General features: G+C 37.5%; 1 protein-coding gene across 2 annotated transcripts in view; it reads right to left on the bottom strand.

The window, feature by feature from the left end:
- LOC131824529 (collagen alpha-4(VI) chain-like) overlaps positions 1-11,832 on the bottom strand; it is a 117,757-nt gene extending 105,925 nt beyond the window's left edge. For both annotated transcript variants that reach the window (XM_059162579.1, XM_059162580.1), the window contains exons 1-2: positions 11,734-11,832; positions 1,246-1,334 (exon numbers count right to left, since the gene is read on the bottom strand). In XM_059162579.1, coding sequence (XP_059018562.1) covers positions 1,246-1,321 — 76 coding nt within the window. In that variant the 5' untranslated portion in view covers positions 1,322-1,334; positions 11,734-11,832. The remainder of the gene's footprint in view (positions 1-1,245; positions 1,335-11,733) is intronic.
- Positions 11,833-12,050: the final 218 nt, after the last annotated feature.

Raw genomic sequence — 12,050 nt, 5'->3', positions numbered from 1 at the left:
ATGCAAGTGTAGAAGAATGAATCCAGTTTGTCCATCTCACAGATAAGAACAACAAGACCTAGAAAGGCATAAATCAGTTAGAACAGACCAGTTAAAAACCAGGTCTCCTGACATCCAGGACTGCCATAAAGAAGATTAAATTAAAAGTCTATATTATAGAAAGGCAAAGACCCTGTAAGAGTTTAGGCAGAGAAGGGCTGACAAAGAGTGGTGTGCTCCAGGGACACTAAATCACTTTAAGTTTCCAGAGTCCCACTTCTCAGAGGTTTGCCTAATCTTGGTCATAAAGCCAAGTGGAATCATGATTATTGAAAAGGCAGATGGATCTTGAAGCGTTATTTCCCTTTGGCTCTCCAGAATGCAATGCTGTGTAGGAGTGACTGAGTGTTTTGTCTCCTTTACATCTCTTTCAGAGGAGATAAACACAGACATAAGAGTGTTGCCCTGATCTTTCCAATCAGGAGAAAACTCACAGTTGTGGAACGGTTTTCCAGGCAAAAAAAGTACGGGTTCCAGACGTACACCTGGAGAGATGTGTGGCATTTTTATACATTGTTCCTTTTCTTAACACCTCTATCAGCCCTTTGTCATTTTAGAAGGTGTTTGAAACATGAAGAGACAGACTGTCATGGTTTCTGTTCCCAATAGCGGGGAGTCAGAACTGAAGGGAAAATTTAGAGAGCTTCATGTGTTGTTGTCTTTTTCCCCCAACAAATAACACTCTGTGTAATTAAATATTTATATTTAAACCTTAGTATTGTCTCAGTTGGGCTTCAGGCTACTCAAACAATCTTTTCTTCCTGAGACTTTCATGTGAAAAGTCACAACAATCTGTTAAAATGACAATACAAAAACAATACAAAGGTGTCACTGGCATTTAGTGAAGTGATCCATCTTGTGACGACAATTACCTCTCAGAACAGCTCTGCCAAAGGAGACAAAGCAAAATGCAGAATCAAGAGAATAGGCCTGTGTTTACAAAAGCATTTGAGAGCCTGGTAATGCATTCAGAAGTATAGCATTTTTAATAGCTTTTTGTGTGTGTCATTTGAGACTTAGCTTTGAAAAAAAAAAAAAAAATCATGTGCCCACTGCTCCCTAATAGCTTCTAGATTCTAAGCTCTCTTGAAAAGAAGTATTTCCCTTCCATTGATTATAAAGCTTCTGTACTATCTTTTAAGACAGTCACTACCATAGGTCCCCGGGAAGGTCATCATTTTTAGCTTAGAGAATCCAATGCATTACCAATTCTCTGTGACTTGATGAAGCCAAAACTAGCTGCAAGAAAGATGAACTCCCAAAATGCCTTCCAAGTCTCCATTCTGGATATGGACCTAGGGAGGGAAGAAAAAGAAAAAAAAAAAAAAACCTCATAATTAATATTCTGTCTTCATATGTTTAAAATGAGTGCATCATGTCATATGTTAATTATATCTCCAAAAGTTGAATTTTTTAAAAATATATATATATAAAGATGTCTTTCCCCAGACTAATGGAAACTTGATTTAAAAAAATAAATAAATAAAGGGCTTGTTTCTACATTGTTTCAATTATGCAAGGAAGATGATCTTGCTGACCCAGCTCAGGAGGAGTTTTGTAAACACCTGGCATGACTACCTCAGACTTCACTGTTTAAAGTTGTCCAGATATGACCTGAGAAGTCTGAAACATATGGGGCATGGATAGAATTTCTGTCTCACACACTGAATTCATTCAGTGGAACATAAACATTTCTGGATGCTTTTGTTTGTATTTGTATACAAGCATTGGACAACCTTATAAATATTTGTGGCATGCAGAAATATTCAAATATCTTGGGAGCACATTGGCCTGATAAAATCAGGATAGCCTGGAAATATTTTACATGTTCCCAGAAGAAGCTGAATGTCAAAGTTGAATTTATTTCTGAAGGCCTCCATGAAAATTATCCAGTCCCAATTCCATTTCTGTTTTTTTTACTCTAAAGAAGTCCACGTTTTTAAAAATAAGAAATTCGTGTTGAATGAGGTTTCAAATGGAATAGGGAACACCTTCTCTTTATATTCTTAGCCAGCCATCCTCGGTATCTTCAGCGAGCTGAAAGTAAGGATTCTTAACAGACTGAGTTTGAATCCCAGACCCATACTTAGTAGTTGATCTCGGGAAAGTTGCTTCACTGCCCTGTGCCTCAGTTTCCCCATCTATAAAATTAGAACCAGAATGGCATCTACCTCAGAGCCTTGCCATCAGGATTAAGTGAGCTCATTACTGTAAAACACTTCACCTATGCCCGGTACATAGAAATCACTCCTTAAGTGCTTGTTAAATAAAATAAGTCTCCTTGGCTACCCACTAAGAAGTAAAGAAGCCTCTAACTTGAAACTCAGAATCTGCAGAAGTAGAGGAACAGTAATACTCTGCATTGTGCACTCATAAGGAGTTTATTTTGTGTGTGTGTTTTAATTTATATTTTTTACTTAATTCATTTAATTTTCACTCAGTTGATTGATATTTTTTAAGTTACTATGCTGATATCTCTGTATTCCTCACCTCAAACCTGGGAAAGGCCAACAGAACAGACCTTACTCTGCTCCTCTTGTTGATGGAAATGAAGAAATGGGGCCCCAGCAAGGCTAAGTAGCAAACCACAGCTACACGGCAATGGACTGCCAGGCTTTGTTTCATGTAACCTCGCCCTAGGTACAGCACATGACAGGAATTCTAAACCCTCAATGAAAATGCCCAAGTCCAGACTGTCACTGCACTCTCCAGAGCCCAACTCATGTAAAATGAAGACCTGTGAACAATTTACCATGGGGTAAAAACGCGAACTCAAGCCCTAAGTTCCTGTATCCACCAATTTGTCTTCAGAGAGCACAGTTTTATCTACAAAACGCTTTGTGGGGTGCTCCAGAGAATGGAACTACAAACCTTGCTTTTATTGTTTAGAAAACTGAACAATCTATTTGGAGGGAGAAACTTTACATACTGGAAACTAAGAAATTCAGGAAACTTTAAACGCATACTTTAAATGTATCAAAGAGTTTAGGCAAGTATCTCCTTGTGTCTACATCACTTTGCAGTCTCGGACCCTTTAAGGGGAAAGTTGTGTGGAAATCATAGCATGGTGTCTAGAAATCCCAGCTATCCAACAACTGAGGCCCTCTTTCCAGAAAGCCTAAGTGGAGCCATCCTGTTTCCCTAAGGAAACATTCCTACTGTGCATGCTTAATTTACTACTTACAAATGACTCAAGGATATGGGATAACCACATCTATTTTTACCACTTTATGGTAACAGAAAATACTGGGAGAAGCCTTGACCTCAAAAGAGGCCCAGAGGCCTTAACTCTGGTGTCAGTTTGACCATTTGCTTTGTGGACTTGAGCTAGCCAGTTCCCCTTCTGAGGTTTATGTGATGACTCTCAAGGGCTTGGTACTGATTTGGGACATCTACTACATTGCCCACTATATTGCAAATGCTCCAGAGGGTGTTGGTCCAATAATTTTCCAATAATAGATGTGATACAATTGGATTTCTCGGTTCCTCAGAGAAACACCAACTTCCCACTAATGCCTCCTCATGGAGGCTTATAGGTAATTTGAGGGAAGATACTTTAAGACTGTAAATATCCTATTCCCCAATAAACTTTTATCTATTGACAAGTAAACAAATGTATGATCACAAAGAATAGAGCTCGAGAGTAAAGGGCTTGAAAATTTGAAAGGGCCAAGAAGAATGATCCAAAATAAATTCAGATGTTATTTTTTTTTATTATTATTATTATTATTGTTATAATAAAATACTATACCGCAACTTTTTAACTCTTAGATTAATAAAGTTGGATAAAATAGAAAACCTTCAAGTAGGGAATCTACATCTTCATATTCGATTGTATCCTAATTATTAGTATTAATGCAGCTAATAACAAGAAATGAAAATATTTTTAGTTAGTTATATATAAAGTACCAGAGCTGTTTATGGAAATCCAGTGGGGAAGTCGGAAGTTTATAAACATTTTACAGCTGCACATATGTGTATTTACATTAATGAAGAGAAAAAGTTCTATAGATTAAGAACTTAATACCTATATTGTATATACAATTCCATTAGGATGTTTATATCTAGTTTAAGTTTCTGAATTGGTTTTGCATTTGAACATATAGAGTTCATTGTGGAGGGAAAAAAAAATTGAGCCATTAAGTGAAGTGCCACTAGGTAGGGCTAGCATAGAATACTGATTCTTTCTGGAAATAATTCTAATGGGTGTGGAGTAGAATCACACTTCCCTCAAAGTATGCTGAGAGAAGTCAAACAGTTCAATAGTCAACTAAGACCATCTATCTTCTAAGACTGACTCATTCAGCTACAAAAAATTACAAGCAAAAAAATTACAAAAAATTGGCAAGCAACCACCATAATAATAACTGATTGAGGGAATAATCATCAAATGAAGCTACCATTGGGTAGACACATATTGGGGAAAAGGTTTTAACACAGTCTCAAAGTATCTCCTAACACATTACTTGTAAGTTACAGAGGGCAAAAATGTACCTTTACAACTGAAAAACATGGTAGACATGATGTAACCAACAATGGTAGGCTATACCAATATCACATACTTCCAGATGTGATGCATGGGAAAACTACATCACTTATATGGTAGTCCTCCTCCAATCCCATGACTTAAGTCTAATAGTGAGGAAACAATCATACAAAACAAAACTTGGAGACAATCTAAAAAACACCTGACCTGTGGCTCCTCAAAAATATTAGTGTCATGATAAAACGAAGAAAACCTAAGGAACCAACTGAGGTTAAAACAGTCTAAGGAGAAGTGGCAATTAAAGACAATGAATAATCTTAGATTGGGAAAAAAAATGCCTGTAAAGGACATAAAGGGTGACAACAGGTAAAAATTTAATATGGACTGAATGTTACATAATAATTATGTATCAATGTTACATTTCCTGAGTTGATCATTGTGTTGTAGTTATGGAAGAGAAAGTCCTTGTTCTTAAGAAATATACATAATATGAGGCAGAGGGTCTTAAGGTCACCCACTTACTCTCAAAGATTTAGCAGAATTATAATAATTCATAGAGAGAGAGAGGAAAAAATATTATAATACTTTGCAACTTTTTTATTGAGTGTTTACTGTTTACCAAATAATATATCAGACACTAGAAATAATATTAAAGAAATAGTTCTTCTCTTGAGAAGACTTGGAACTCTAGTGGAGAAAAAGAGATGGATACACTGTAATATTTTGTGACATGAGCAAAATAATATAGAAAACTGTACAAGGTGCTAAGAAACACCTGGGTGAACATCTCCCTTCATTTGGTGAAGACTTCACAGAGCAGATGATGCTGGAGTCGAGATTTAAGGGAGGAACAGAAATTTTAAAGTGAGCAAGTGGGGAAAGGGCATTCCAGGTATGGAATAGAACATGCAAGGTCTCAGAAGAGATATTGGACAACCCCAGATAGAGCTCATCCAAGGCCTTGGGAGCTAAGGTTTTGGAGTGCAAGGAAACTGGGTAAGCCTTCTTGGAGCTCACACAGCTGTGTGCTGCATAAGCTCTGAGGGCATACATCTCATGGAGTCTTTGGTTTTCTGAAATGTGTGAACTCAGAAGGTGGGATAGAAGAGGGAACTGGGTAGAGTTTCTCAGTCTTCAACCATAAGCCACTTTCACTTTATTTAATTAAACCAGCTGTGCTTTATACACTAATTTCCTTCGAGTTTCCTGTTCTCCCTCTATTAACCCCTCAAAAATAAAATGAAAAGATGCCATCTCTAATGTTCTATGCCAGTGGTTCTTAGATTGAGCATTGTATCAGAATCATCCAGAGGACCTTTTAAAACCCAGCTTCCTGGACCCCATCTTCGGAGTTTCTGATTTAATAGGTTTCTGTGGTAAGAACTTGCATATTGAGTGGATCCAAGACACCACACTTTGATAACTACTCTACTCTGCATTTAGCATGCAGTGGTTACCAACCAGACAGATGTCTGCTGCACTTACTTTCAACAGCATCTTGAGCTCCACATGGAGAAAAGCCAAGTGTCTATTACCCATTAAGTGGGGAAAGGGAAGAGGCGATCAATTAAAAATGTTTTCCCTATACGTACCTGACTGAGAGGTAAGCAGAAGCTTCAAAATATTTAGATGAAAGACCCAATGCAAATGTGCAAAATTAACAACACAATTTTTCAATTTATTTTTTTAATTATACTTTATTCCCTGAAATAATAAAGAACACTGTTCTTTCTCTCTCTTCTTTTTTTTTTCCAAAATTTTTCTGGTCATTTAAATAGGATTATTTTAAGCACTGTATTATTTGGCTTTCTTACAAGACGGCCTTGGAGTGTATTACATCTGGGCCACAGGAAGCTCCAGAAGGCAAACAGTTGGAGGACATGAACAGATTCTTCTATACACATCACATTAGAATCTACATGGCATGTTTAACAGTTAAGAAAAATGAAGGTTAGCCTTAACCTATTGCATAAACATTAGCATTTGCTTTCTGTGCCTATTCACAATTCCTATGACTGCTTGGATTTACATAAACTTTGTTGTAACATATTTGAGAGAGGCTGTGTCAAACATTTCAATGAAAATTAATGTGTCATGGGGCTCTGAAAAAAGCATTCCTCCAGGGAAGGATAAGGATTGCAATGGCAGAGTTCAGCAGGGCAGTGTGCAAAGCAGGAAATGGGTGCTCACAGCTATGACACTCCCATCAGCTGTGGTCGTTTCAAAACTAGCGCACAACTTGTGAGGTGTTGAAAATTTTAGAACCAAATAGAATCTCAGCTCTTGGGTAGTTTTTAAATTTCGTAGTCCCTTTTCATATACTGATTCACCTAGTTTCCCACTGTGTCTGACTCATAGGTCATCTACTCTCTTTGCCATACGGTATTAACATTGCTGAATCATTTATCTGCCTTACTGAGCTGTGAACACACAGAGGGAGGAGCCACAATCCGAGAAATCTTTGCAGTGCTGGATTCTTTGTTGAAACTAATAAATCTTTCCCTTTTGTGATCATTATATAAATGTTTGAACTGCTGAGTGATTTAATCCAAGGGAAAAAGAATACTCAAACGCTTTCAAGTTATGTGTAGCTTAGAAACTCCATCACCCTGGCATTTCATGAGCTTGGTTCTGGCAGAAATGGGAATAACTACCCTATCTTTCTCAAGTGTTTCATTCAGGAAGAATGCCTGCAATCCCCTAAAGAGATCAGGCCCCTCTAAACACCCGGAGCAGGTCAGGACACTCTGCCACTCCCTACTTTCTATCACAAAGAAACATAGAAGGAGCAGGCCATGGTAGTTAACAAGGGCACAGTGGCCCTCTTCAATTGTCTAGGGCTTCATACACCCAATCCCCTATTTCTTTGATGTCCTTTAAGAAAGTTGCTCCAGAATCTGGAAAGAAAGTGTAGTGTGGAGCAATAAAAATTGCATGGATTTTGACTTCAAATTTTCTGGTTCAGGAGTCAACCCTACCACATTCTTGTTATTTGGCATCTTGGAAGTCTCTTGAACTCACTAAAGCACAGCTCTGTCAGCATAAAATAGAGGTAATGATACTGTGCCATCACTGTTTGGAAGGGTTATTGTGAAGATAGCACAAGCTAATGCAGTAGGAAAGACTTTGTAGAAAGCTATGAAACTTAAGAGGTTACCATTACTTTCGTCAAGCAAATAATCTACAAAACACAATTCCAAAAACTGAATCCTTTCTCACTGATAGAACCAAGCCTCAGAATTTTTTTATTCTAAGAGGAAAGAATGCATTGCTTGAATCAAAGAACTGTGGCTACATTTCTGCTTCATTATGTCTAGGAAATAATCACACTATGATGAAAACATATAGGAACGGACGTGCTACAGCAGAGAGAAAATTCCCTAAATTGGAGAAGTCGGGCACCAGGTGTGACAGCAAACTGATGGTCACCTGGATGAGATAAGCTCTAGGAAATCTTATGTTAGGAAATCTTAGCTATGTTCTTTGGGTTGAATCTTTCATTTTTGTCTCCAGGGCCTCAGCTTAAAAATAACAAATGCCATTGAACCGTTCTTTGTATCTTTTTTGCATTCTTAAATAGTGTATAATAAAATTTTTACAGACAAACTGAAAAACTACCCACTAAATTCAGCGACACAAACCTATTGCCCCTGGGAAGGGTAATGATATTTCTTTACAGATTGCAAGAAGTGTTGACCACACTACACATCTTTCTGGAGCTTACAGAATTATAAGTCAGTGTGTTTTGCCAAGTCCATTCACACTTGGATGATTCAGAGTATGTTTTATTCCTTCCCTCTGCCTAGAAGGTGGCATACTACTCCTTGGCCCCAGTACTCACATGCTCGTGCACACACACACACACACACACACACACCCCTGCAGGTTCCATTCACCGTTCAAAACTCAATTTATATGTCACCTTCCTAACCCAAGCCTGATGGCAAATCACTCCCTGAAACATGTACATTTATTTCAGTGGATAACTGGGATTTATTAAAACTGTGTCTTGACCATTAATATATGCTCAGCACCTAGAACAGTTCCCTTTGTTCTCCTTTGTTCTTTCTCCCTCCTCTTCCCTCCATCTGTGCGTTTCTCTCAGTTCCTGGCAACTACAACCTTGACCAAAGACCATGGAGTTACCATTAACTCCTCTCTCACACACACCCTACATCCAGCCTGCGAGGAAAGCATGCTGGATCAGCATTTAAAGCTGTTTACACAGAAACTGATCCTCTCATCATTTCTCCTGCAAACAGGCTGGTTCAAGCCACCATCATCTCTCTTGCTTGGTTACTAAAACAACCTCCGCAGCTCTCCCTGCTTCTAACCTTTTTCTCTGAAGCCTATTCTCAACATATATCCAGCAAAATCCTTTTAAAACTAAAGTCACCTCTGCTCCAAGCCTTCTAATGGCTCCTTATTTCATTCAGAGAAAAAAAAAAAAAATAGGCTACAAGGTCCTATGTAATCTGACTCCCAGTTTTCTCTAACTCACCTCTCAACCTTGCACATTAGACCCTGATTGTTTTGGCCTACTGGCTGTCCTTCAAATAAGACAGTTACACTCCCTGTTAAGGGTCTTTGTACTTACTGTTTCCTCCATCTGAAATGCTCTTCCCCATGTAACACCATATACCCACATATAAACCTATATATCCACACACATCTACACATATCCACAGATAACTACATATATCCACGAATACCCGTAAATATCCTATATGACCATCTATGTCTGCATATATCTCCATATATCCATATATGTCCCCATATACCTACACACATCCCCATATGGTCCCATATATCATATATATACCCATATATCTGCATGGCTGATTCCCTTGTCATCTCAGTAAGTTCCACCATAGCCATTCTACTTAAAATTGCTACTCATCCTTGTACTCCCAGCACACAATCCCATTTATCCCCCTCTGCTTTCCCTCTTTTCTTCTTTTATCACCTTCTTACATGCTACGTATTATTCATCATGGTTTTTAAGAATTACCTGTTGCCATGCCCCACCTTTAACTAGAATAGAAGCACTATAAAGAATTTTGTTTTCCATGATATATCCCCAGTGTCTGACATATAGCTCAGAAAAAATTTGTTGCATAAATTCATTTTTTCAGAAAAAAAATTCAGGTCCTTAAGACAGAATGTTCTATACAAAGACTCAGAGGCATTCTAGGGAAGATCAGTGCCCCCTAGGCCATTATTTTTTGGCAAGTGGAAGACTCAAAGCCAATTGGGCTCACTTTTATATTTTAATTATAGTTTTATTTTTAATTCATTTGAATTAAAAAATATAATCAGAACAAACATCATAAAACTAAACATTTGGCAAGTTTGTACAATAAGTAAAACCAGATCACAGGTACAGTTTTAGAAGAGACTTGGTTTAAGATCTCTGAGAAATTTGAAAGGGAGCCAGTCTATGACTATATGCATGCCCAAGAAGGCAGGGGGAAGGTGCAGCCAGAGGTGAATCTTTTAAAACTCACAGCCACAGAAGTTCACTTATACGGTGAGTTGCTCAAACCTAAAACACAAGATTAGGTTGGAATGTTGGGGCAAACACTTTCTTTTACAATCTTTTTAAAGGACTCATGGTGTTTTTATTTCAGGCCAAAATATCAGGTAGATAGCATCCATTATTTTCACTTCCTAGTGACTCTGTAATGCACTATAGGTGCTATTTTGGCAAAAATGTAGACGAGGCTTCATTACTCTTGGTCAGTGATGAAATAAAGGCATCCATAGACCTCTCAAATCCCATTCCGATGAGTCAGAATCTACCAGACAGAATATATGTGATGACAGACTACTTTCAAAGGCCTGCGGCATACACACACTCAGGGCTGAAATAAAAAGGACCCTTCTACATTTGTAAGTCCCTGGGCCAATTTCTTAGCTTTTGAAGATCAATATAAAAGAGAACAAACAGATGCTAAGATTGTTCTCCTGTAGTCCGTGGAATAATTCTCAGTCAATATTTGGTCCTTTCACCCCACAGAAGTCATCCTTAATAGCTGTCACCATCCCTATCTCTGTCCCGTGAATTTAAATGTATAAGTATCAACCCAAATCATCAAAAAATTGCCTGCAAAATCTGAATCTGGTCAATTTTACATTAATTTTTCTTGAGGTACTTTATAATCATTTTCTTGAACTCTAGTAAATGTTATGCATGCTGATGTATTTAGGCAATTTGCTGATGTTTATAATTTACTTTAAAACACATTTAAAAATAAGAAGGATTAACAGATGGCTAGAGGGATGGATATGTGAAAACGAACAACTATATTAAAATTAAAACTATATTAAAATTAAAAACTATATTAAAATTAAAATTAAAACTATATTAAAATTAAAACTATATTAAAATTAAAATTAAAACTATATTAAAATTAAAATTCATGGTGAATCTCAGTGGTGGGTACATGTATTCCCTGTGAATTCTGTGACTTTTGTTCTATGTTTGAAATTTTTCATTAAAATTTTAAATAATCATCTAACTTATTTCTTAAAATTGTGTATGGTAGTCAAATGTAAAGGAAAATGAGAGCCTAATTCTATGAATCCTGGCAAACTAGACAGGAGAAAACTCTATTTCTAACTCAAAATTGCCTCTAGGATTGTTCCGAGAGAGTCATTTTTACCTGAGTTTTATAATTCTACTAAAGCTTTATTTAGTCCCTGAGTATTTAGTGTTTTCTTTCTTCTTTTGGCCTTACAATTCTAACACTAATCTCCATGTTTAAATTCTCCCAAAGATTCTCATCAGTGAAATAATTCATGAGACATGTGTGAATCCCCATAAATTGGTTTCCCATTTCCACACAGATGGTAAATTCTAGGCCCAATCTTCAAATATTTCACATCTTCCTACTCCACAGAAGTTCAGAGTTACAGATCTCCTTTCATCATACTCTGAATCTTAAAGGTTACCCTTCTTCTGTCTATCTAACAGAGATACTCTCTGGGGTTTTTCCTCCACATCTTCATCCCCATCTCATTTTCTCTCCATCTCTTTGCTATGCGAGGTCTCTCTGTCTCACCTTCTTTTCTGTTGGTCTGTCTATGTGTTCCTGTCTCTCTCTGTCTGGAAGTGAAATAGAAGCAGGGCATTTGAAAAAATACATGAAAACAAAATAGGGTTCCCACCTACCAAACTCTCCCTGGGAAAAGGCATTTCCTCCTACCTGGCAAAACCTTTCGGACTTGTTCTTTTAATTCGTCCTTCTGGTCTTCATCCCTTAAGAAGCTGTTTGAGCCCTGGGAATTCCCTAGAGTACAGGAAGGCTCAAGAGTACAGTGACACATCAGCTTTTCCAGTATTTAATCCTCTCCTGGGGGAAAGGAAGGGGGGGGTGAGGGAAGGAGCAAAATTGGTGTTTATGGTGACTGACGCATTGTTTTTTTCTCATGTGTGTTTTATTGCCATTAAATATAAAGGGTCCTTCTGTAAACACTGGTCTCAAAAATGCATACAAAAACTTACCAGGAAGAGCGTTCTCAA

The sequence above is a fragment of the Mustela lutreola genome, chromosome 2 (genome assembly GCF_030435805.1).
Source record: "Mustela lutreola isolate mMusLut2 chromosome 2, mMusLut2.pri, whole genome shotgun sequence".
NCBI lineage: Eukaryota > Metazoa > Chordata > Mammalia > Carnivora > Mustelidae > Mustela > Mustela lutreola.
This window is presented reverse-complemented; position numbering and strand designations above follow the sequence as displayed.